Consider the following 25,725-nt stretch of genomic DNA (forward strand, 5'->3'; position numbering starts at 1 on the left):
ACCTGTTATCTAGCTCATGCGTTCTCAACACAGGCACTATTGCTCCCAAAGATGTGAAAATTAGTTCTGGGGGAGCCAAAAAGTCTTACAGTGGTTTGTGGCCTTCCAAAACGCACACACATAAACAGATACATAGTATGTCTGTTGTATTAAAATTTCATGGGCAGGCAGGGGAAGGTACTGAGTAGGAGGAAAAGATCCAAAAAGGCTCCTTGAGGGAACAATGATACAAAAGTTTGAGAAACAGTGCTTTAGCTAACACTGAATAGCTTCTGGTGTCTGCCGTGAGGCAGGTGCCCGGGTGCTGGCTCTCTTTGGCAGCTAGAATTGAGTTCTTCTGACCTCGGTCTTGGGAGACCCAACCTGGTTTGACCTCTCCCAGCACCCCAGAACTCCCCCACTCAGCCCTGTGCCTGCGATGCCCTCATCCATGGGAGCCTCATACCTGCTTGCTCTGCCAGATGGCGAGAGTTCCTGGTGCCCCGTCATTCACACGTACGCGCCCACACCACCTCTCTGCCCGTCTCCCTCCTCTGCTTAGATGGGCACAGGGCAGCAGCCCCAGAACACGCGCTCTACTCCTTGAGCACCCCTTTCCCTTGACTTCCGAGAGATATGGAGAACACTACAGCTCTGCCCTCACCACCACCCAGCCTCTGATGACTTTTCATCCTCCCCACCCGTCAGCCTTCAGTTTACACAGACTGGGGTAGGGGTGGGGTCCTGGGTGATGGCTGGGGGCAGCACAGCCAGCTAAGCTGCCTCTTCTTCCTCGGTGTAAACTCTGGGCGAGGAGTCAGACTCCTGTTCTTCGTGGCTCTCTCTGGAAAGCGGGGTTTCCAACTCCTCTTTGTCCTCGATCGTGGGTCCTGGCTACCACTCCTGGAGCTGCAAGACTCCACGTCACCGCTGTGCCCTTTATGAACCACGCAGACCCATGTTCACATCAAGGTCTGAGTGCCTTGGGACAGACAGATGAGCCATGGGACAGAGGGACAGCTCATGCCTTCATCTCTGTACAGAGACGATGTCTCTCTCCCTCCACCTGAGACCCAGTCCCCATCCACAGCCAGTCCTCATTCCCCAGCGACCTTAACCTCAGGAAGAAAACAGATGCTAAAGATGTTAGTATTGAAATCCCGGAATTTCTGAGCGCAGCCATCTGCACACAGTAAGTGCACCATAAATGTTTTTGAACTAAAGCTGACCGGGACTTCCTTGGCGGTCCAGTGGTTAAAACTCCGAGCTTCCACTGCAGGGGGCGCGGGTTCGATCCCTGGTCAGGGAACTAAGATCCCACATGCTGTGCGGTGCGGCCAAAATAAAAAAATAAAGTAAGAGACTTCTTGGTTTGTCATTAAAAAAAAACAACAACAACAACATAAAAAAAGAAATAATAAAGCTGACAGTGCAAACAGGTGCCAGCATTTCTCTGGTTGCTTTCCCAGGGGAGGAGGCCCTGACCAACTCTTTCTCATGCACCACCCCTCAGTGGAAAACGAAAAATTACTAAGTGATCGCAGTTTGATAAAAATAGCTCTTAAGAACACACATTTGTCTTTGTAGTAACCCGAAGTCAACTGGGGTTACTAATTCTCTTCATTTATTTTTTTTCCAAGAGGGCTTCTTTACTGGGAAGAGGATGTATCCACACAAATAGTCGATCTGCTTTGCACCTAGTTCTGTTTCTCATTGTGGCCTGTTTACATTTGTCCTGGTCAGACTGCCTCAGCCGACTCTGGACGTTTGACTGGGCCCAGTCACGGCAGATGACACACAGCTGGTGGCAGAGTGGCTTAGGGACCTGAGTTTCGGAGTCAGCTGATTTCAGCTTCCAGCCCTGCTTCAATCACTTATTGGCTATGGGATCTCAGGTGAGAGACTTCACCTCGTCGGGCCCATTCCCTCACCTGTAAAATGGGAATAGTAACAGTACCTGCCTCACGGCTACTGAGAAGATTGAAGACAATGTCAGGCTAAGTCCTTAAGATAGGTTAGCTCTTATTTTTATTCTTCCAATCCAAATCCTCTCCCAGCAACTAGGCATCTTATAGTTTAACACTTTTCCTTCAGAGTCTTCGTGTTTTATCCTTCCATCCATCAACACCACCTAAGATACACTCACATACACCACCCACACACACCATAAAAAAAAAAAAAGATTAAGAAAAAACCATTCTCTTTTGCTTGCTACCAAATTTATTTAGGTAATTTTTCTTCTGTCATTTTTCATAAGTGTCCCTGAAAGTCTGAATTTATTGAAGAGTGGAAACTTTCTGGAAGAGTGCATGTGACAGCAGTATGCTCCCTCATTCCTGGAGTCCTGTGTCCCCATTCCTGCCCAGCTGAGTCAGTAGTTCTGAAGGACAGATTCCTCCTCTCTTCTGTCCCAAGTCACTGGGCAGCTCCCTCAGACCCTGGACACTGCTCTCAGCTCCTCCTTCACCTTCAGCAAAGCACAGGAGCTCGCCTGCTGCCCTGGGGAGCGCCTTCTTCTCCAGAGTTCTCTCTCACCTTGACCGCTCCCTGAGCATGTTGGGGCACGAGAAGGGAGGGCAGTATGGCGAGACCAAGAGCTGGGCTCTTGTGGGCACATCCTGAGGAAGGCTGGGTACCTGCTCTGACCCAAACAGTGCCAATCCCCAGCCTGCCTCTCCAAGGTTCTGCCTGACTTGAGCTTGGACCTGCCCCAGCGATGATCCGCTTTGCAGGCCATTCCACCTGGCCACCCGCTGCAGAGCCCCCCTAGAGTCCACTACCTGACCTCTATATTAGACAGCTCCTGCGGCGGCCCCTCTCCTTCACTCTTCGGTGTCACGCTGCCTTCCTGCCACCAAGGGCCACAGGCTCCAGTCAGCCTCCCCAGCAGCCCCTGGAAGTCAGCTTGGAACCCAGATGATGAGAGATAGCAGGCAAGGGGGTCGACACAGGAATTCAGGGTGTTGAGGGGCAGCACGTAACATCTCCACTTGGGGCTTTCACCCTGGATGTAGCCCACAACATGGGACACGTTGTAGGGCCCAAAGCAGACGAGGAAGTTGAGCAGCATGGCCGCTGCGAGCCCGCCAGCCTCTTCCGCCGGCGCTGGCTGGCTCCCTTACCGAGTACGCACACCAGGCGGCTACAGCAGCAGCTGGTGATGAGCAGGGGCACCCCAAAAAGGACCGCAGCCATCTCCAGCTGGACAGGCAGGAGAAAGGCCGGCTGAGCCTTCTGGAATTCCGGGTAGCAGGTCCCGCTGATACCCTGGGTGGGGGAGGAGCGCCCCGAGAATTCAATGGCATGGACCACACTGCAGTGAGCAGCGGCCAGGAGCCAGCAGGCCCCGCTGACCAGGCGAGCCTGTCCCGGCCTTGGCCGGGTCTTGTACCAAACTGGGTAGGCCATGCTCGGGAAGCGCTCATCGCTCACAGCTGCCAGGAAGAGGGACGTGAGATAGATGGTGGTGAAGAAGAGGAATCTGGAGAAGGGGCAGAAGATGAAGGGCAGGGACCAGCACGTGCCGCTCGCTGCCTGCACCACGCGGAATGGCAGGAAGGGCAACAGGAGCGGGTCCGATAGGGTCAGGTTCAGCGAGAGCACGTGCACGGCCACCGGACGGCGCTGCAGCTTGCCCACGAAGATCACCAGGGCCACCAGGTGGAGGGGAAGCCCCATGAGGAAGGTGAAGAGGTACATGGAGAAGTAGAGCCAGTGATTGCCGGGGAAGAAGGACCGGTCTGAGCTGGTGTTCATGGTCATGGCCACTAGCAAGAGAGGGACAGAGATGGCAGTCCGGGTGGGCATCTTGCACCATCCGCTTCTCAGCTATCAGAAGGGAACGTCATCTCCAGCCTCATTCCCTCATGCCCACAGTGCTTTCCCCAGCGGGGTCAGCCTGCCTGTCTTCCTGGTCATACCCTGTCTCTTGTCCCTTTCCTGTCCCTCTCTTCCTGATCATACCCTGTCTCCTGTCTCCTTTCTCTAAGCACCAAGGTGCCCTCCACAGAGCCCCTCAGGGTCCCGTGCTTACCTGCTGGTTTGGGAACCCAAGTTCTCTGCTGCTCAGCAACTTGCTGGCTCCTCCAGAACAAGTCCAGTGAGCTATTATCTGGCAGAACTGATAAAAACCTGGCAGTGCCCATGATGTCACTCGCTGCTGAGCAACAGCCCAAAAGATGCCTTTAGCTCTGTTAGCAGTGCCGGCCCAGTAGACAAAATGAGGGGCAAATTCCACGACTGCCTGCGTGCCTTTCTCCCCAGAAGCCTCAGATGGGATAAGCAGACTGCGTCTTCTTCTCTCTGATCCTCTACTTGAATTTCATCTGCTCCTCTAGAATGGCACTCATCCAGTTTGCCTCGTTGTAAGGGCAGGAAGTGTGATACAGTGATGTAGAGCTTGGGCTCTGGAGCCGGTGCTTGGGTTCAATGCTGGTCCTATCACTTACTAACTCTGTGATTTGGGGCAAGTGACTTAAGCCCTCTGTATCTCTGCTTTCTCATCTATAAAACAGGGATAATCATAACCAATCTCATAGGCTTGTGTACATTAAAGCGTTAATACGTGTCAAAGGCTAAGTTAAGCGGTAAGTGTGGTGAGCCCTTGACAGATGCCGGCTGCCAGTCACTCGTGTGGGCTTGTCTCTGGGCTGATAGTAATAATATTAACGTTGGTGGCAATGATGATGACAGCTACCTTTTAGTGGGTACATAATCCATAGCAGACCCACTGCGTCTCAGGGTATCACCTTATGTCTTGAAATCCTCACAGTGGGGAAGTGATTCACTCCAGGTAATACAGTTTGTTAAGTATCGCCACCAGGGTTCAAACTTCTGTCCAGCTTCAGAGAGTATTTACTTATTCATTCAAATATTTATGGAGTGCAATGAGATACCATTTCATACACTAGAATGGCTATAAGCAAAAAAAAAAAAAAAAAAAAAAAAAATCAGATAATACCAAGTGTTGGTGAGGATGTGGAGAAATGGGAATCCTTATACATGGCTGGTGAGAATGTAAAATGATGGAGTCACTTTGGAGGGCAGTTTGGCAGTTTCTTAAAAAGGTAAACATAAATCTACCACGTAACCTGATTCTGCTATAGGTATTAAGAGAAGTGAAAACATATGTCCACACAGAGACTTGCTCATAAATGTTCATAATAACATTAGTCATAATAACCAAAAAGTGGAAACATCCCCTGGTGGTCTATCAGCCAATGAATGGATAAACCATGTGGCATAGCCATACAATGGAATACTATTTGGCAATGAAAAGGAATGAAATACCCATGTATACCATAACACAGATAAACCTAAAAACATTGTGCTAGGTGAAACAAGCCAGACATAGAAGACCATGTATGTTTCCATTTTTATGAAATGTCCGGAACAGGCAAATGTGTAGAGACAGAAGGTAGATTACTGGTGGCCTGGGGATTGAAAGTGGAAATGGGATTACCTGTAAGTGAACATGAAGGATCTTCCTGGGGTGATAAAAATGTCCTAAATTGGATTATAGTGATATAATATAATCCACACCTCGGTAAATTTACTAAAGACCATGGAGTTGTACATTTAAAGTGGGTGAATTTTATGATATGTAAATTTTATCTCAAGTTGTTAGAAGTACAGCAGTCTCGGGGGGGTCTGAGTGGTGGGAGTATAATAAAGACATCAATAACACAGAGGCTGAGAGCTCCTGGAGCAAACAGCGCAAGCAGAGGGAATGGGGGGCAGTGCACAGGCTTGACCTGCTAGGGGCACTGGTAGAAAGTTCAGGGCCCAAGGAGCGAGGGTCACCAGAGGATGCTGGGGGTGGGTCGTGCGGGGCCCCAGGGGCCCCAGGGAGGAACTGAAATCTCCCCTAAGTGGAGGAGGCACAAGTCACTGGAAGAAGTGGCCCGGCACCAGCAGGTGCTCGGGTGCGGTGGAAGGGAGAGTGGTTCTCGGGTTACAGGAGGGGTTGTCTGGGCCTTCGGCTGAAATCCTCTGATGTCACCACTGAGCAGAGAACAAACTTGTTTCTGGCTTTGGCAGAGCCTCGGGCAAGTGACTGAACTTCTCTGGCCCATTTCCATATTTTTAAACAGGGATAATAAGACTTCTTTTGGAGGGCTGTTATGAGCATTCACTCATTCAGCAAATATTTACTGCAAGCCTACCATGTGCTCGGCTCTCTGCTAGTTGCTGGGGATATATCAGCAAATGAAACAAAAATCCTTGCCCTTGTAGATATTTTTTTTTCTTTTTGGCCGTACCATGCGGCACACGGGATCTTAGTTCCCCGACCAGGGATTGAACCCGTGCCCCCTATAGTGGAAGGGCAGGGTCTTAACCGCTGGCCCTCCAGGGGAGTCCCCCCTTGTAGACATTTAGGCACGAAAAGAGATAACTTGTGTAAACCAGTTTGTGCTTGTCAGGCACATAGCTACCACTTTTTTGCTTCTGTGTGTTCATGTCTTTATCGTCATTAGAGGAACAAGTCTGTTTCCTGCTCCTCACCTCAGAGCAGACGCCCAGACATTTGTCTCTCGCGGCCACTGTCCTCTGCCCACTCTCTCTCGGGTTCAGGGTGCTACCATTCACCTTCGCCAAAGGGACCACAAGGACAGGCATTAAGCCTGATACCCCAAGTTTTCCAAATGTCCCCTGATCCTCCTGGAAGGATCACATCCTATGTCCACCCCTTCTTTGCTGTAGGGCCTCGGGTAAATTTCTAAACCCCGCAAAATGAAGATGATAATCATACCTGGTTCCAGGACCACAACCAACGCATGCAGCACCTAAGTGCAAATTAGGAAAATGTACACCCTGCAGGTGAGCACAGCCCAGCACCAGGGTGCACTGCTTGAGGAGTGCCTTTGTTCAAATTAGAATAAGTTGCTGCTTCCCCTGGTTGGAAGCAGCCCCATGCCAGGCCCACGGCTTGGCGAGCAAAGCACAGGGTAGAATTTCGTCGGTGTTTGCGCCTCTGCCTGACACCCCCTTGCAGTGAGCAGTCCTGCTCATCTGTACAGCAGCCGCATGGCTGAATCGAAGGAATGTGGGAGGATGAAATGAGACAACGCTTGTAAAGCACTTGGCGTGGTGACTGTCACGTGTATTTCTGGAGTTGCTAGTGTTTTCCCTTCCCCCGGCATCTTCTCCTACCAGCGTCCTGTTCACATTTCTAATGCTGCTCCCTTGTGGTGTCAAGCGGTATAACAGTGTCATTACCTTGCCTCCGGCCTCTTATTCAGAAATTCAAAATGGTCTTTCCTAGGAAATGATTATGGAGTAACATCTCCCAAAGTAGACCATCAGAGTGGCGGCAGTTCCTCTGGCTTAGAGGCAAACCTCCCTCCTCCTTCCCCTCAGGGCACACGGGCAGTCAGGCCAGTCAGGACTCGGGAGAAGAGAAACGGACAGAGGTGGGAAATCGCGCAGATGTGTGCCGAGGCAGCTTACCTTCCTCCTGTGACCCAGCTCCAGGCCTCCACTCTTCTCTCCACCTGGGATGCCATCTTCTGCCAGGCTCAGTTCTTCCCATAAGTGGCTCCGGGGATGCCCCCCAGGCAAAACCACCCTGCAGTTCCTTCGGAGCAGCCCTCGCCAAGCGCCTGGAGAAACAGTCTGGCTCTCCTGCTCCCTGCCCCTTCCCCTCTGCAGTGATGACTACTTCTGGGACGGCCCCCCTTTTGTTTTTGCCCCACGCGCTGTCCCCCGGCCAGCGCCCCCTCCCAAGTAGCCGGTCACCAGTGGGTTGAGCACCACGCTCCACGCACCTGTAATGAGCCCCAGCTTCCGCCAGCAGCCTCCGATGCTGGGGTGCAGGAAGCCAGCCACGTTGGAGGCATTGTAGGGTCCCAAGCAGAGCAGCAGCGTGAGCAGAGCCCCGCCGGCCACCCAGGCCGCCTTTAGCTTCCGTCTGTGGCTCAGGCCTGAGCGGGCCAGCGCCCGGAGGCAGCCCGCGTAGCAGAAGGCCGTGATGATCAGGGGCAGGAAAAAGAGCAGCAGCGAGAGGCTGAAGCGCGCGGGGCCCGCCGAGGCCGGGTCCCAGGCCTCCAGGCAGACTGGAGAGCCGTTGACTGGCGTGCTGATGCCCAGGGAGCTGGTGGTGTTGTCCAGCCAGCCTCCCGGAGCCTCCAACCCGAAGACCAGCCCCAGGTGACAGAGGACAAGGGCCCATATGGCCACACACACGCCCCAGGAATAGCGCGGCCTCCGGGCAGCTTGGTAGCCCAAGGGGAAGGCGGCTCCCAGGTAGCGGCCGACGCTCAGGGCGGCCAGGAAGCCTGCGCCCGCGTAGAGAGGAGCGAAGTGGACCAGGGCGAAGGCAGGACAGAGTGAGGTTGGCAGGGGCCAGGATCCCCCGGCCAGGGCCTCCGCCGCCTTCAGGGGCAGAGACGTCGCCAGCAGGAGGTCAGAGCAGCCCAGGTGGAGGGCATAGACCAGGCTGGGGGTGAGGCGCAGCCGGGCGTGGGACACGGCGCCTGCGATGGCCAGGGCGTTGAGCGGGAAGCCCAGGGCGAAGGCGGCCATGTAGAGGGCGAAGGAGAGCTGTGGGGGCAGGTCCATGGGGCCCCTCATGCGCGCCACTGGCTCCCTGCCCTCAGGTCTCAGGGCCCGGGAAAGGGGGCCCCCAGAGTCACAGACTGGTTTCAGCACTTGCTCAGGGTGCGAGAAGCCATCCAGTGGGATAGCTGGGGAGACAGACGCCGGCAGGGGGAGGCGGCCTGGATTAGAAGTGAGGACCACTAGCCGTCAGTCCTCTGTTTCCTCTCCACCATGTGCCGCCTTAAAATGAAGCGAGCGATCGCGGTGTAACGGGAGGAGATGGAACACAGGCGTGCAGGTCCCGGAAGAGGGAAGGCCTCTTGATTTCTGAGACTCTGGGGAGACAAGCAGTGGAGAGAATTCAGAACAGAATTGAGGGACTTCCCCGGCGGCCCAGTGGTTAAGACTTCTCCTTCCAATGCAGGGGCTGCGGGTTCGATCCCTAGTTAGGCAGCTAAGATCCCACATGCCTCGTGGCCAAAAAACCAAAACATAAAACTGAAGCAATATTGTAACAAATTCAATAAAGACTTTAAAAATGGTCCACATCATAAAAATCTTTAAAAAAAAGAAGAAGAAAAAAATGAACAGAGTTGAACCCGACAGTATGTGTTTTTCTCAGGAAAAGAAGCTAGATTCCTGTGTTCGCACCCCTTCCCCAGTTCCCTGGAAAGAGAAGGAGTTTTTTCCCTACAGCAGGCAGTGCGGGGCTGGTGGCAACGCCTAGCCGAGGGGAAGTCGGGGTGTAGGTTGTAGCAAAGGGCAGGAGAAGGAGGTCGCCCGGGGAGAGTCCAGGGGTAAGCCAGGTCCCATTGGTGTCACAGGGAATGACTTTAGCCAGCTTCAGCGGTTCACCCTAAGCGGAGGCATCTGGGGATCCGGGGAAAAATTGTTGTGGGGAGAGAAGCCACAGAAAGAGGGACTCACCTCTTGGTTCTGCCAGATGTCTCTGAGGCTCAGGAGTCCCCTGAGGGAGGGTGGCGGGATGGGCAGTGAGCCGGGATGGGCAGTGAGCCGGAAGGGAGAGAAGGGCGGGGAGGCAGGGCCATTAGCCTGAGGCACTCACAGCCTGGATGAGCAGCTAATGGGGCATCTCAGAAGGAGGTGAGGGTCCAAGATGATGCAAACACAGGAAGGGGAGAGGTTAGAAATGTGGACTTTTCCTGGGGGGAGTGAAGAGTGCGTAGCCAGCACCTTTTTTTTTTTTAATTTTTATTGAATATAGTTGCTTTACAATGTTGTGTTAGTTTCTGCTGTACGGCAAAGTGAATCAGCTATACGTATACATATATCCCCTCCTTTTTTGGATTTCCTTCCCATTTAGGTCACCACAGAGCACTGAGTAGCGTTCCCTGTGCCATACAGTAGGTTCTCATTAGTTATCTATTTTATACATAGCAGTGTATATATGTCAATCCCAATCTCCCAGTTCATCCCACCACCCCCTTCTCCCCTTGGTGTCCATACATGTGTTCTCTATGTCTGTGTCTCTATTTCTGCTTTGCAAATAGGTTCATCTTTACCATTTTTCTAGATTCCACATATATGCGTTAATATACCATATTTGTTTTTCTCTGTCTGCCTTACTTCACTGTGTATGACAGTCTCTAGGTCCATCCACGTCTCTGCAAATGGAACAATTTCGTTGCTTCTTATGGCTGAGTAATATTCCATGGTATACATGTACCCACATCTTCTTTATTCATTCCTCTGTTGATGGACACTTAGGTTGCTTCCATGTCCTGGCTATTGTAAATAGAGCTGCAATGAACATTGGGGTGCATGTATCTTTTGGAATTATCAGCACCTCTAAAGAGCAGGGTTGGTGGTACAACCAGAACGCACCTTTATTCCATCCCCACCCCTGCCAGCCCGTTCAAACTGGCTCTGGGGGCTTAGTCTTCTCTGCTCCTGGACGAGCTCGTGGGCAGGCCCAGGCTCACTCCCAGATAATAAAAAGTCCCTCTAGTCACCCGTACCATCTCCACTTGGCATTTACTATGTGGGATAATGAGATAATCATTCCCAGTTAGAGCTTCTACTCTCCCCCCACCTGCACAGGCCTCCATCCTCCCTCTCCTTTCCCCTCTGACCTGATGACAGTGGTTTATGACCTTCCCTGTGTTGACAGGAGGGAGAGGAGGAGAGACCTGGAGCAAGCAAAGTCGAGTTCAGCGGCACTGAAGTGCCCGGGCTGTGGTCTCCACCCTGCCTCTCTCTGGGCTGCACAGATGTCAAAAGGGACTCCTCCCTGGGGCACTTGTAGGGACATCGGGTGGCGCGTGCCTCCAGCTGGTCGCTTAACTTTCCTCTCAGGCCCTGAGAACTTGGTCATTCACCACTCTGTTGGGGTCATCCTGCCCTTCTAGGGAGACCTCCTGAGATTTAAAGCGGCCCTAAGCTGTCTCTGTGATTCTCTCTCTCTGTCTCTGACCATGCACGTGTCTATCTGTCTGTCTCACTCCTGCCTCAGGCTGACAGTACAGTCTCTCTGGACTTCAGCTTTCTTGGGTGTGTGTGTCAGTCACCAGGCTCCTATGTCCTCCCCAAAATCCAAGTCACCCAGAATAAGCTTCTCTGAGTGGTTCCCTGGAAGTGCTTCCCACCAGGCTTCCAGAGCAGGCAGCCTGAGATTCTCAGCATATCCACTGCTCCCTCCAAAGAAATGATCTCATTTCCTTTTCATACCTCAGGAACCAAACTGATTCTTGGTCACCCCCCTTCTAAGTCCTACATGTGTCGTCCAGCACCTCCCTGGGAATGTAGAAGAACTTGTGACCTGTTGTTTAGTATTTTGTCTTTGGGAAACACTGAGAAACTGACAGAACTGAGGAAAAGTCAACAGGAGTGCCATTTCACCTCTTGTGACAAGCATTTGGTAGATGAGCAAAGTTGGGTGCAAAGGGAGACAGCGGGGGGCTTCCCTGGTGGCGCAGAGGTTAAGACTCCGCTTGCCAGTGCAGGGGACACGGGTTCGAGCCCTGGTCTGGGAAGATCCCACATGCCACAGAGCAACTAAGCCCGTGCGCCACAACTACTGAGCCTGTTCTCTGGAGCCCGCGAGCCACAACTACTGAAGCCTGCACGCCTAAAGCCCGTGCTCCACAGCAAGAGAAGCCACCGCAATGAGAAGTCCATGCACCGCAACGAAGAGTAGCCCCTGCTCGCCTCAACTAGAGAAAGCCTGCGCGCAGCAACAAAGACCCAACGCAGCCAAAAATAAATAAATAAATTTATAAAGGGAGACAGCGGGTCTTCAAGCTCTTCTCTGTTTGGCCCTCCCACCTGGCAGTTCAGGTGTCTGCCCAGTGTCCCCTGCTCCGAGGGCCTCCCTTGATCCCTGCATCCAAACGGGCCCCTCCCCTGCTCCAGCCCCTCTGCTTTCATCTTGCGTTGTCGTTTCTTCCAAGCACCCAAGACTCTGCAACATCAGATTTGCCGGCTCCTCCACTAGAATGTTGGTCAGTGAAGGCAACGCTTTCTGTGTGCTTTGTCCACTGCTTGTTGCATACATAGCAGGGGCTCAGTGAGTCAGATGGATGGCCAATTGTCTAGGCTCCAAGAGGACGGTGCGGTCCGGGGCTGGGTCGGGGGCTGCCTGTGTTCTAGCCCCAGCGCTGCCCAGCCACCTGCTGTGCACACCTCAGCAGGGCCTGATGACAGCCATATCTCTCGGGCAATTGGTCATGAAGTAGGCTGATATCAGCAGTCAGGCTCAGGTCCAGGATGGGAAGTCACCCGCTGGTTGCCAAGGAGCCCGTGCCAGGCCTCATCAGGCTGGCGGCTGCCTTGAGGTCCTTCAGCTCCTAAAACCCTCTGGACGCCTAGACTAGAGACCCCCAAGATTAGGACCATGTTGTATCTTTTTTGTACCCCAACAACTGGCTCTGTGGTGGATGCAGTGGGAGGTGTTCAGTAGATGTTTGCTGAATAAATGGTTGAATGATACTGGTCCCCAGACCCTTGCCCTCTCATTTCAACAGCTCTCGAAGCCTTCCCTTTCTTCAGAAAAGTGGATGGTGCTCACAACAAGTCAAACCAGGGAATTCCCTGGTGGTCCAGTGGTTAGGACTCGGCACTTTCACTGTCGGGGCCCGGGTGGAATCCCTGGTCAGGGAACTAAGATCCTGCAAGCCACGTGGCGTGGCCAGGAAAAAAAAAAAAAAGATGTCAAACCAGGGACAAAGTAGGTTGATGGGGAAATCAGTGCCCCACTCCTTGGGCATCCCAAGGACAACCTCTCAGAGAGCATCTGGATCGAGCAGATGGGAAAGTAGGGCAGCCAAGGAAGGCGGTGCCTTCAGAGCGCCCACCACAGGCCAGGAATTTGACTGTCATCTTGATGAATGATTAACCACAGGTTTCTGCCCTGAAGGAGAATGGGCCTTGGCCCCTTGGCAGAAGCAGGAGAACAGGTGGAGAGAGAACAGACAGAGAAGCGGAGGAGAAGCCGGAAGTGCCTCTCTGGCAAGTCGGCCAGGGAACATACTAGAGAGCTAGTGGGGGTCACGGGGGGAGGTAGAAAAGCTGAGAGGTTCCTCAAGGTAGCTGGCCTTCGAGAAGGCAGGCAGCTGTGGGCTGTGAAACGACGCAGCAGGGTCACTTTTGAGAAGTGCTGTGAGTAACGCGTTGGCTTCCCCTTTTTATGGTCTTCAAGAGATGCAAATCAGATGGGAATGTGGTTTTTAGGGACTTTTGGCTATTGCGTTAATCTTCTTATAACATGACATAAGGTTATACCTCACTTCCTTTCTCGAACCACCTGCATCTCCCTGTTACAGACGAAGAGACTGAGGCTCAGAGAAGCCGGTGAACTTTGCCCAAGATCATTCGGCTGGTTGAGCAGAAGAATCGAGACTCAGACTCTGTCTGTGACGCCAGCGGACTCTTGGCAACAAGACGATGGACCCTCCGATATGGTGATTTGCTCGTGAAGTCACCTTTCCCCTCTCCCCAAGCCCCAGCAGGCCTGCCCCATCTCCCTGTCCCCACTCAGACTCTGCAGACTGGAAATCATGCACTGGCTCTTTGCCGTGGCATCTGAGCCATGTTTATTGTGTAGCTCTGGGTCTGTTACACGTTTGCCCACATCAGTGTACGTCTCAGACCACGAGACCCCTGAGGAAAGGAGTCGCAGCAGCATAATCCTCCCGTGGAATGCCTCTTAGAGAAGAAACCAGCCCAGGGCAGTGCCTCTACCTCATTTTGGTTCCTCTTTCCCTGGGCTTTGCCCTGGGGTCAAAAATTATGCATAAGATTAGTGAGTGCAGTTATCAGAGCAGGGGTGAGGTGTCAAAGGGATGGGGAGAGAGAGCAATACAAATAATGACCAGCTGATCCCCGCAGGGACACAGCCAGCTGGGGGGTGGGGCTTGGGAGTGGGTAGGTGGTGGCAGAGGGCTGGGAAGGGGCAGGGGGATTTGTACAGCTCAGGGTAGGTATTTAGATGAATTTCTGGGTGAGAAGGGGAGTGGGAAAGGACCAGGGACAGACCCTTTGGAGGATCGGGGTTACCAGTGCTAAGAAGGAAGACTGTCTCTGGACCATGTACAAAGTTCTCTGCACCAACTGGGGTTGCAGTAACTGTGACCGTGCGTGTGTGCTCGTGTGTGTGTGTGTGTGTGTGTGTGTGCGTGCATGCGTGTGTGTGTGTGTGTGTGTGTGTGTGTGTGTGACTTCGCAGCTGAACAGCAGAGGCTGAGAAAGTTCCAGGACCACCCTGGCCCCTGCGGCCCCTGTGGCACCTCCACCTCAGCTGGTTTGGCTCATCAGTGCTTGAGGGTCACGTATTCCACTCCTTCCTGGGCCAGCGGCGGCTCCCCAGACCCAAAACGGACCAGCTCCGAGTAATGTATCCCCTCGTCTTCTAGGACCTCTGGAATCACGTTCTCATAGTCGCCCTGAGAAAGCCACATGGTGGTGAGCGTGGCCTCGCGCTCACCAGCCTCCCACAGCCCGCTTCCCCTGTCCCTTCTCTCCTCGGCTCCACCTGGGGGTCCAAGAGCCCAAGCAGGAGTCCTCTTGTCTGGAAACTGGCTGCAGCCGACCTCAGACTGGGAGGTGCCTGCCCTGGGTCTGACCTCACCAGGGTCTGGGCAGCCCTCCCCACTGCCCAGCCTCTGCCAGCACTGAGCCCACCCAGGCTCTGGGACTCACAGCCGAGGCCAGGTCCCGTCACTTCCCCACCTTCCATAGCCCTGCCCTCTTACCACTTGACGCTTCTGCACCACAGAGTAAGTGACTGTGTCGTCCCTGTTTGGGGAAAGTCCCCGCGTCTCTGAGGTCCCTGCATCTCTGAGAGGGAAGGCAGAGAGATGACCACAAATGAAGCCTTTTGCATGAAATCTGCTCCTTCTTCCAACTCCCCTAGACCCTAAGAGCACCCCCAGCCTCTCAGCCCCTTTGTATCATGCCTAGTGCACACAGCAGGGGCTGATGTGTCAAATGAGTGAATGTATGTATGTATGTATCGCAAAGTCCCAAACTTGGTGATAGAGACCAACTCTGGCTGTGCATGCTCCTGGTTTGTAGGAACAGATCCAATTCCTGAGACCGTTACCAGGGGGGTTGTTATGGAGCAGGAATGAGGAGATGAAGTACGGGCCTGGCACAAAGAGGGCAGGCGAGACATGAGCTCTTCCCCCCACATCCCTCCCAGGGTGCAGGTGTCACCCCCCTGGTGCCCTCAGTACCCAGGTCTCGGTGCATCAGTCTCGCCAAGAGGAAAGCGCAAGGCAGCGTAGCTGACGGCATCTTCCATCACTGGATTGTAGCACCCCAGGGAGTGGGGGCCTTCAGCTTGGGGGATCCTTCGAGCCTGAGAGGAAGACAAGGTTTCGGCCCTTACCACTCCTCTCCCGGCCCTAGCTCCCCCGCCCCTCGTACTCTTTATCACCCTTCTCTACTTTGTTTCTTTTTTTTTTTTTTATTTGACACATAGTTGATTTTCTACTTTGTTTCTTTCTTGACTTGAAGCTCTGCCCTGCATTTCATCTTTCTCCCATCCTACCTTTACATTCCTCACAAAGAAGCTCTGTCCGCTGGAACTTTCCTGAAGCCCCTGCTGTCTCTGAGTCCTCTTCCAGCTGAGAAATAAAGCCCCGCTCAGGGAGGATGAAGGGCCTGGGAAGAGGACCCTGTGGACACGGCATGCTGGGGGCTGCAGGATTCAGTAACCGGGGTCGTTCCCTGGGATGGGCGGAGGGGGAGCAAAGGTGGTGGGCATGGGAGGAACTCACCTCCGCTGAAGCTTGACTCCCCAGGTTGCCAGGAGGAAGATGGCCAGGCAGAGCCCCACTCCCAAGGCCACTCGCCTGCTGATGGTGGCTGAGCTATCTGATAGAGAAAGGAGGTACGTTAGTGGATGTCACTGCCTCAGTCGGGTAGCAGGCCAGCTCTGCCCTGTGATCTTTGCCTGGGAGGCATCCTTGGCTTCTCTCTGCATAGCCTCGGTCCTCCTTGCCCGCAGGACGTCTCCTCCTTGCCCGCGGGACGTCTCCTCCTTGCCCAGGGGGTGTGGTGCATAGTAAGAGGGAGACGCCAGCCCTGCCCTCTGGACGTCTCATTAGGAGGGAAGGGCAGCTCCTTCTCAAGAGGAGCTCCTGCTGTGTGACAGACTCGGGCACACACAGAACACGTAACCCTCATAAGCGGTACCGCCTCTTCAGAGGGCAGCTTGGCCATGCTTAAAATCACTTGTCCTTTGAGCCAGTCAGTCCGTGCAGGAACCTAGCCTACAATTCTCTTCGCAGGTGTGCCCAGAGCAGGAGACTGCACCCAGCCTTGAGGAGGGCAGTGGGCACATAGTTACTCGACATCCGTACACAGGACCGCAGTGCACCCTCAGCGAAAGAGTCAGGTCTCCAGGGTGCCTGCAGAGGGGAGACCCAGGGAACGTGATTTTATACAATGTGTAACTGTTCCAAATGACCCCCTCGGGCTGGCTCCCTTTAACACCAGCTTTGCCAGTGACAATCCTCTAAATTTAAAGCCATGGCTCCAATCATTAACCTGAAAAAAGCATGATAAATAAATATTTTCCCCTGTGTTTCCAGACTCTTCAGACACCCTGTATATGCACAGATAGAGAACAATCTCCAAGTGCTGTTATTACATGGAAGAAAGGGAAGTTCAGGGCAACGTGTGAGCTCTCCCACGAAAGAAGGATATATAGACATAAATAACAAAGTTATTATGTAAGTAACAAAGAAGTAACATAAGTAACAAAGAAGGGTGTATGGACATAAATCCCTACAGGCCTATGGATGCACGTACAGAAAAGTCTCTGTGAGGGGCCATATCCAGCTGCCAACAGCGAAAGCCTCAAGGAAGGGAGGGGGTAGAGTTCTCAGGGAGCAAGAAAGGAGAGGTATCCGTCCTTCCACTATTTACCCTTTCATGCTGTTTTAGTTTTTTACCATGTACTTGTATTGTCTTTAAAAAAAAAAAAAAAAAAACCACTAAAATCTCAAAAGGTAGAAACAAGCAGCCTATCAAGGGTGAGACAGAGAGAGAGGCAGAGAGAGGGAGCCAGGAGGAGCTCAGGATGGCTGGAAGGTAGGGGCAGCCTGAATCCTCCTGGGGCGGCGAGAGACTGAGCGGGGAGGAGGGAAGACGGGGGAGCTGTGTGTGGAGCAGGGGCGCCTCTGAGCTCACAGGCTGCCCACTCCCCACGCTCCGTGCACTCGCTTGACAGGAGGGTGGGGCAGGGAAGGAGCACGAGCGGGCAGGAGGTCTGGAACGCACGCCGCAGGAGTGGCCAGGGCCAGAGAAGAAGAGGGAAGGGCCCTTACAGTGGACAGTGAGGGTGGTGGGCGGCGACTGGCCCCGGCCCAGGCTGTTGGTCCCCTGGCACCAATAGGCGCCTGAGTGCTGCAGCGTCACAGGGTCCAATCTCAGCGTCTGATCATAATGGCGGAGGTCTTGGTTATTCCAGTCAAACCATGTGTAGTGGGAGGTGGGAGGGTTGGCGTCGCTCTCGCACGTCAGGACTGCCTTCTTCCCCTCCACCAGTCTGTCTTTCGGGCTGATGGACACACGCAGGCTCCTGGGTGCATCTGTAAGTAGAAGCGAAGTCAGGATCCAGGTAGCCAGTCACCTGCCCGTCTCCGCTCTCAGCCTCTGGCTCCAGCCACTCACACAGCACTTGGAGAACCCAGGCCTTAGACGAGCTCTGTCCTATGGAATTGTTGACCAAGCAGTGGTAAGTTCCAGCATCTTCTGGAGAGATGGCATCAAAGCTCAGTTTCTTTCCTTCCTCCAGAAGGATTCCATTTTTCTTCCAGAAGAAGCGGACATCCGTGGGGCGGCTACTTAAGAAGTCACATTGGAGGAGGACCGGGTTCCCAGAGCGAATCTCATGGTGGGGAGTGACCTGGACGCTGACATCTTTGGGGGCATCTGGAGAGCAAGGACCTCAGGCTGACCTCTTGGGTCTCTTCCCCTCTTCCTGTTCCCAAGAATTCCTCTCCCCTTGGCCCTGAGGCCTGACTCTCATCCCTCAATTCTCTGTGAGGACTGTGGTTCAGGCTTCGGTCTCCTCACCCTTAGAGCCCCGCACCCCAACTGGGCCACCCCCCAGCTCCCCCGGCCCAGGGCACTCACACTGGACATCCAGGTTGACAGGGGGAGACCACAAACACCACTGGTTACAGGCTGCGCATTTGACTGGCCCTGTGTCCCAGGCAACTTTTCGAATCGTCAGCCCAGCAGGTAATAGCTGGTCCTGGAAGCCTAGGTGATTCCATTCATATCGGGTAACTCGGGGATTACTGGAGTTGTAGGTACAGGACAGGATCACGCTGTCTCCTTCTCGAATCGGTGTGCGGTTTTGAATCACTGTGATTACCTCCTTGGGGGGATCTGGAAGAAAACCAGAGAGATGGGTGAAGAAAAGTCAGCCGCCCGTAAGACCTGTTCCTTCCTGCTTCCTCTTCGCCCTTCCTGTACCGTGCATTCACGCAGTTCCTCTATTAGCCGAGGGAAGCCTTGTGCTTCCCTCTTGCCTCTGAGGACAGAAACCCTGCCCTGGCCATTTGGCCTGGCTGTGGTTTGAGACAGGATGGTGCAGTGGTTAAGAGCACAGCTCTGGGTGGAGTACGTGTGGTGCCGTGCGAGGCAGGGGCCACTGTTTGTGGGTCTCTGCACGGGTCCGGGGCGCGGAGCCGGGTCACTACAGAAAGGGCGTTAATTTAAAAAAGAAAAAGAAGAGCGTAGCTCTGGATCCAGACTGCCGGATCCTGCCCCTTGGAGTTGTGTGACCATGGGCTGCAGGCCTCAGTTGACTCATCTGTCAAATGGGGTCCCGTGAGTAGCTAACCTTGTGGAATCATTGGAGGATGCGGTGAGAGGATGCTGTTAGAGCCCTGTGGCGTGTGGTAAACACACAATACACGTTGCTGCTGCTGTTACCACACACCCGGTGTCTAGGTTTCAGGATTTGGGCATCCGCATCAGAGTATCTGGCCCCAACTATGACATCCCGGGGTCCAAGGATCAAACCTAGGGATTCTCTTTGTCCTGGGCTCCCCTCAGTGCCAAGACTCACTGTGTTAAACAGGCTCTGACAACTGAGAGGTAATGAAGCATTTGGCCCCAGTTCTCCTCGAAAACATCAGGACCCCTGCAGGGATTCAGCCACTGCCGAGTGACGCCAAGTCTCCGCGTCCCTCATGGGACCCTGGCATCTTGCCATTCATTCAAGGCAGCAAGCATCTACTGAGCACCTCCCACAAGCCAGGCCCTGTCTGGTACTAAGGACACAGCTGTGAACACAACACCCGCCCCAAGAAGCTTATCTGCCAGGAGCCCCTGGTTTGTGCTTGCTGGCCCTTCGCGGACTCATCTGCCTTCCTCCCGCCCCCAGAGCCATCTCCTCCCTCCAGCAGCTCTGCGACCACTCACACTGGACTTCCAAGTCAGCCCCCTGGCCAACTTCTCCAGGACCAAGACTATTTTCCGCCAAGCAGGAGTACTCCCCAGCGTGCCTGAGGAGGACCTCTGAGATCTGGAAGGTCCTGTCCGTCTTTCCAGGCATTTCTATCCCATTGTAGTACCAGGTGTAATTTGTTGGAGGAGGATTGGCCAGCGATATACAAGTCAGCTCTACTTTATTTCCTTCCTTAGCTGGCGAGGAGAAGATCTGAACGCTGGAAGGTTCCGGAGCATCTGGAAGAAGAGGCCGAGGCCGGGGGGGTTGGGGGTGGTGGTGAGCAGAGGCCTCCGGGGCTCCCCTCCCGTGGGCCTGGAAGGCGCCCCTGCTGACCCCCGGCCTGGCCCCTCCCCAGCTCCCAGCAGGCTCACAGTGTACTTGGAGGTCCACTGCTTCCGACTTTTCTGAGCCCACATCGTTGTGGGCCTTGCACTGGTACTGCCCACTCATCTTCCTGGTCACCTGGGGCAGAGTGAGCGTGGGCGTCTCCTCCCCCAGCAGCGGGGCCCCGTCCCTGAGCCAGGACACACCCTGGTGCCGTGGGTTGCTGCTGACAATCTGGCACGTCATGGTCACAGACTCTCCCTCCGTTACAGTGGCTTCTGTGGGACTGACCTGGATCTTCAACTTTGGCGCGTCTGGAGGAGCAGAGGGGCAGTGAGGGAGGGGGTAGGGAATTCTCAGAGGGTGCGAAGTGCTGACAAGTTGCGGGGCTTTTACTCTGATAAAGCAGCAGCCTATACAGAGCGGGCGAGGGTGCGTAGCCACTCACTGTCACCCTTGTCAACAAGGGTGGGCTGGTCCAAGCGCCAGGTGACTGACCGTCACAGCCTCCCAACTCGGTTCTCTGCTCCCCACACCCCAGACCCTGAAGGTCTGGTCTCCACCAGCAGCCAGCAGCATTCCCAGGACTGTCCATCAGACCTTGCCACTCTCCTGCTTGAAACCGTTCAGTGGATTCCACACTTGGAGAAAAATCCAAAACCCTCACTGCCGCCCATGAGATCTAGTGTCCCGGTCCCTCTCGGCCTTCCTCTCCTACCACTGGGCCCCTTGGACGCAGTGCCAAGCTTGCTGGCGCCTTGCTCTGAGGCAGACACACCAAGTTCCTACCTCAAGGCCTTGGACTTGCTCTTCCCTCTCCCTGGAATTGTCTTCTCACAGAGATATGCCTGCCTCAGGCCCTCCCTTCACCCAAGTCTCAGCTCAAGTTCAGCCTCCATCCCTCACTCCCTCTGTCCTAGTCCTGCTTTATTTTTTCGTAATACACTTAGCACCACCTACACATGCGTCCTCTATTTCCCTTTTCACCTATCTACTCTTCGTCTCCCTGACTGCAACGCTAGTTCCACGTGGGCAAGAACTTTGCTCACTGCTCTATCCCCGGCAGCCGTAGTAAGGCCTAGTAGGTCCACAACAAATATTTATTGAATGAATGAGGCACAAAAAAATGGTGTGAAAAAATTCTTCACCCCGCCCCCCCAGGGGAGCAAAAAAACCTTAACCAGGTGATCAGGTCATGGTTTGAGGATAGATTATTTTATTCTGAATCAGGTGTCCCCTGAAACACCGGAGCTGACGATGGGAACGGTGGAGGAGGGACCGCGGCTCTGCCTGGACCATTCCCAACAGCGCGTGCCCACAGACCCATCGTGCTCCCTTCTGTGTGGGCCCCTGTTAACCTCTGCGGGGGTGAAGGGATGACCAGCCCCCCGGCCCCCCCACAGAAGCACTGGGGAGACTCACGCTTCACATCCAGCCACACCGTTTCCTCAGAGAGTAACTGCTGCTCCGTGGGGTCCCAGAGCTGGCAGGTCAGGTTCTTGCCATGGTGAGTCCACTGCGGCTGGAACGTGAGAGTGCTCTGGGTGGAGACAGTCTTGGTGGACAGGCAGGTGGAGGTGACCGCAGGCTCCTCCAGGGACCACTGCAAATGAACCTGGTACTCAAAGCAGGCGAAATTCAGCAAGCAGGTGACAGTGACATCACGGAGCTCCCGGATTTCTGGAGGGAGCTCAATGCGGGGTGGAGGAGCCGTCTCTGCAAAAGAGCAGGGGCCACGCTGGAGGCCTGGGAGCCTGGACCAGCTTTAGATGCCCTGCCCCAAGTAACCCATCAGGAATCCCTGGCCTGGCCCGTCCACCTCTCTCCGGGCCTGCCTTTCTCTGCTCGGCCGAAACACCCTCTGAAAGGTCTTGTGAAAGCTGATCCTCCTAAGAAACTGTGTTTTATGTTTTATAGTTACTTCATTCACACCCCCCTGGTGTTTGCTTTCTAAATGTTTTCCAGGCCACTCCCCCCGCACTCCTCAGTGGATTTTACGCGTTTAGTTCAAAAGGCTTAGCTTGGAGGACAAACCTGCATCTGTCCAAAGGCCTCAGTGTCGGAGACCTCCCACCCAGCACTCCTGGAGGGGATTCCTTTCGCGGAGAGGCCTGTGCGCAGCCAGCCCCTGCTCCCCCCGAGGCTGGGCCGCCCTCAGATTGCAGCATCTGGAGCTTCGTCTCTCACCCCAAACACAGGGCTGCTTAGAACCAGCCACCGAACACACAGGCCGTGGAATGGAGCGAGCACACTCCCTGGGGTGGAGGCCCCAGACCTGTGTTTGGTTCACACCCTATCCGTGTGTCGTGTAGCCACGAAGGCCTAATTAGAATTAACCCCCCACATTAATACATTGGGAGATTTCACTTGAAAATTCAGATTTCCATCTCCGGAAAAACCAGGCAACCTGGAAGCCAGATTCTAGAATGGGCAGAGGCTGAGTGTCAGGGGAGATGCTCAAGGAGGGATGCGTGCCCATGCTCCAGTTTGCCACGGGCGCCACTGTTTTGTGGCACCCCGGTCGCTCACTGGCATCCCCGTCTGGCCTCTGCAGGCAACCTGGTTTGTGAGCTGTCCCAGGAGTCAGGTGTTCCCCACCTTCCTCATTGCCGAGACAAAGGAACCCATCCTCAGGGCCTTACCAGAGATGTTGAGGCCTATGGGTTCCATCCATTTGTCCTCCTTAGACATCATCCTCAGCCCCAGCTGACCGCTGTCATTGACTTTCACAGGATTGATGAGGAGGGTGCAGTTGTATCTGTTGTTTCCCAGGAATTGTACCCTTCCCTGACGAGGAGGAAAATCCCTGATTTTTAGGTTCTTATAGAGGATGGTCCCACTGTAGCTCTTGGTGGAGTTGTCGTACTTATAATTGTGGTACACAGTCAGGTTATCTATGGAGTGCCTGTTTACGATAGTGTAGCGGCAGGGAATCCAGACGCAGGCTCCATCCCAGGCATAGAGGGTCTTGGGATGTTCAAACGTCCAGGAGGTTGAGTCAGAGAAAGCCAAGTATTCTGGAACCCACCAGAGTGAACAGAAAGCATTACTGAAGGACACTGAGAGCATTCTAAAGAATTTCCTCTGAAGAGACGGGGGGGAGAGGCAGATACACAAAGAGAGAAATACACACACACACACACACACACACACACACACACACACACACACATATACATTGAGTGTCCCCACCCTGCCCCACATTTACTCTTCTCTGCCCCCATCTTTCCTCCTCCTCCTCCAGCTCCCACAGTCATCCCAGACCCAAGTATCCGCCTAGGCCACCATCCTTACCGAGAAGCAGAAGCAAGGGACCGAGGAGATGCATGGTGCTGTGTCTAGGCGGGAGCCTGGGCCAGGAAGAGTTTGTCTTTAAGCCATCTGGTCACTTACATCTTCCAGACAGCTTTTCTTGCTCACCCACTGAGCTCCAATCCCTTCTCCCTGATTCCGAGAAGACCGTGTCTGGTTGCATGGCAGGATATGGAATTCTGGAAGCTCACAGGGTCTTTTTCTGGATATGCTGTGCCTCTCCCATCAGCCCGAGAACCATGTAAGGCTAGCCTCTCTCTTCCCAGCACTCCTTCCTTTCTTCCATCCATCCATCCAAAATTTTATAAACTTGCTGCCCAGCTCTCAGGCTTTGAGTGGCACCAAACTACTGAGCACCTCGAATGCCAGGCCCTAGGTGACCTGGAGCTTACCTTGGGTCAACTAGCGAAGGGTTTCACATAGGGGAGAGACATGGCCAAAACTTGATTTTAAAGACCGGGAAAAAAATAACTCTGAAACCAATCATTAAGTATGATGCCAGGAGAGCATTTAGAAGGGTCTGAAAGGACTTAGGAGAATGTGGTCCAAGGGTCCCACTCAGATGCCCCCATGGGCTGGTTAGGAAACAAATCAACCAGGTGGGGACACGTCTTGAGTAAAGGCCATGACTATCTCAGTTCCAGTCAAGTGGGAACGTGGGCTCAACACTGCCTGATCTTCTACTGTTTTAAAAGAAGTAAGAAGCCAGAGTTTCATGTGAAATGACCTGCTTTGAAAAAAACAAATAAACACGGTGCTGGTCAAACAAAACCTGTCTGTGGGCTAGAGGTAGTCCAAGGGCTGCCGGTGTGCAACCACTGCCCATCTCTATGTGTGGGCGCACGTGCGGTGAGCTGGACCGCCACCTCACTGGACTTTTACATAGAGTTACATTTACATAGAGTTAAATTTAAGTCCCAATTTACATGGTCGTGCCCTGAATGCCTGTCCCTGGGGAGCCAGCAGGACGTGCCAACAGAGTGTGTCTCCTGTCTCAGCACAGACCTGCGTCTCTCCCACCCGCCCAGCCAACAGTTCCCACACATCGGCGTCCCCTCCCCAAGCCCCTCCGGCTGGCTGTTTATCTCCTCCGGCTGCGCGGCTTATGCTAAAGGACCATTGGGTGTCCAGGACCGGTGGGGGGAAAGCTAGGCCGCTGGCCGAAAGTAGGAAGGGGGTCTGTCCCCAGGCATGGCAGCCGTGCTGGTCTGGCCTGGGCATGGATTAGGGCAGACTCTCCACGCAGAGCTCATATAGCCCTGCGGGTGCTAATAGCGTTATGCAGAAAAAAGTCCTCAAGGTCACATCCGTTTGAGAGAAGCTGGATTTAAAGAAGTGAAATAGGAGTCTTCAGTGCAGGCCTTTTCAAACCCTTTAACCAGCTGTGTGCGCATCATGCATCTCCCAGCATGGGGGCTAGAGTAGAGTACACGACCCATACTTCTTTAGCCATGGGAACTATTTTACGTTTTCCATGAGAAACTTGGCAGGGTTGCAGGGTCAGTGTTCTGAGGGATGCACTCTGGGCTCTGGGTTTCCACAAGGGCTATGGCCAGGGCCAGGTTCCATTCCCCGTGGCAAAGACTAGCCTCCAGTAGCTGGGCCAGGGTACCCCCTCTGCCAGCAGTCACCAGTCACACCCTCATTGGGGACCAGCTGGAGAACGCCAGGACCAGTGGAAGAGGGGTGCTTCTCAGAGCAGGGCTGCATGCTTACCCCTCGGAGCTCAAGAGGTCTCTGGAGCGCAAGAGGTGGGCCCCAGGCCTGTGCTTGGAAGGCGGCTGAGGCAGGATGGGGCATGGAACGCTGGGAACAGTCGGCATTGGGCACAAAGGCTCTGGACCCTTGGTCTGCTCAACACGGGCCTGTTTAGAGCCTTGCAGAACCTCAGAGCCGCCCTCCTTGATTCCATTCTTCCCTCCTGGGCACCCAGTGATGCCTCCTGCTCTCAGAAGACTTGCCAGGCCTGGCAAGGGACATGCTCAAAGACCGGGGACTCCTACCTGTTGTCACACAGGCAAGAGAAAGGGAGGGGAGTCCCACTGTGCTCCCAGCCCCTAGAATTGTGCCTGGCACATGGCAGCGGCTCCCTACTTGCTTGTCGAATGCAAAAGAGAACAAAAATGTTTTACCTGATTCCTCATGTGTCTTCTGTCTTCAGGGACCGTGGCAGCATCTAAGAGTGAAAGGGGAAGCACAGCAAAGTCGCCAGTGACTGATTTTCACTCTTCTTGGCCACACCCCCCAGCTCTCTTTGTCAGCAAAGCCACTTCTGGGTATTTATCTGAAGGAAACAAAACACTAACTGGAAAAGATATCTGCACCCCAATGTTCCCTGCAAACATGCAAGCAACTTAAGTGTTCATTGATGGATGAGTGGATAAAGAAAGTGTATACAAAAGAATATTACTTAATAACCAAGAGATCACTGAAGAAATCAAAGAGGAAATTAAAAAATACCTAGAAACAAATGACAATGAAAACACGGTGACCCAAAACCTATGGGATGCAGCAAAAGCAGTTCTAAGACGGAAGTTTATAGCAATACAATCCTACCTTAAGAAACAAGAAACATCTCAAATAAACAACCTAACCTTGCACCTAAAGCAATTAGAGAAAGAAGAACACAAAAACCCCAAAGT

At 53.7% G+C, this 25,725-nt stretch overlaps 3 protein-coding genes across 5 annotated transcripts; all 3 read right to left on the reverse strand.

The window, feature by feature from the left end:
- Positions 1–2,225: 2,225 nt before the first annotated feature.
- Positions 2,226–7,507, reverse strand: FFAR3 (free fatty acid receptor 3). The gene is given in 4 exon segments (XM_059904963.1): positions 2,226–3,066; positions 3,069–3,746; positions 4,013–4,894; positions 7,429–7,507. Coding segments are annotated over 3 exon segments (1,101 nt in total). The 5' UTR covers positions 4,125–4,894; positions 7,429–7,507; the 3' UTR covers positions 2,226–2,755.
- Positions 7,508–7,635: 128 nt separating this feature from the next.
- On the reverse strand, positions 7,636–9,567 carry FFAR1 (free fatty acid receptor 1). The gene is made up of 2 exons (XM_059904964.1): positions 9,445–9,567; positions 7,636–8,852 (listed from the first exon to the last, which is right to left on the reverse strand). The coding sequence occupies exon 2, from the start codon at positions 8,548–8,550 to the stop codon at positions 7,636–7,638; it is 915 nt and encodes a 304-aa protein (XP_059760947.1). The 5' UTR covers positions 8,551–8,852; positions 9,445–9,567.
- Positions 9,568–13,936: 4,369 nt separating this feature from the next.
- CD22 (CD22 molecule) lies at positions 13,937–23,099 on the reverse strand. 3 transcript variants are annotated; one of them, XM_059904296.1, is made up of 13 exons: positions 23,066–23,099; positions 22,414–22,788; positions 21,194–21,487; positions 19,819–20,085; positions 19,420–19,683; positions 18,121–18,378; positions 17,656–17,916; positions 17,310–17,573; positions 15,756–15,852; positions 15,527–15,602; positions 15,210–15,334; positions 14,727–14,811; positions 13,937–14,417 (listed from the first exon to the last, which is right to left on the reverse strand). In XM_059904296.1, the coding sequence occupies exons 1-13, from the start codon at positions 23,097–23,099 to the stop codon at positions 14,286–14,288; spliced, it is 2,532 nt and encodes an 843-aa protein (XP_059760279.1). In that variant the 3' UTR covers positions 13,937–14,285. The 3 variants fall into 3 exon arrangements, with proteins under 3 accessions (XP_059760279.1, XP_059760280.1, XP_059760281.1); XM_059904297.1 differs by lacking the exon at positions 19,420–19,683; XM_059904298.1 differs by lacking the exons at positions 19,420–19,683; positions 19,819–20,085.
- Between the last annotated feature and the right edge of the window lie 2,626 nt (positions 23,100–25,725).

Source organism: Balaenoptera ricei, chromosome 19 (genome assembly GCF_028023285.1).
Source record: "Balaenoptera ricei isolate mBalRic1 chromosome 19, mBalRic1.hap2, whole genome shotgun sequence".
NCBI lineage: Eukaryota > Metazoa > Chordata > Mammalia > Artiodactyla > Balaenopteridae > Balaenoptera > Balaenoptera ricei.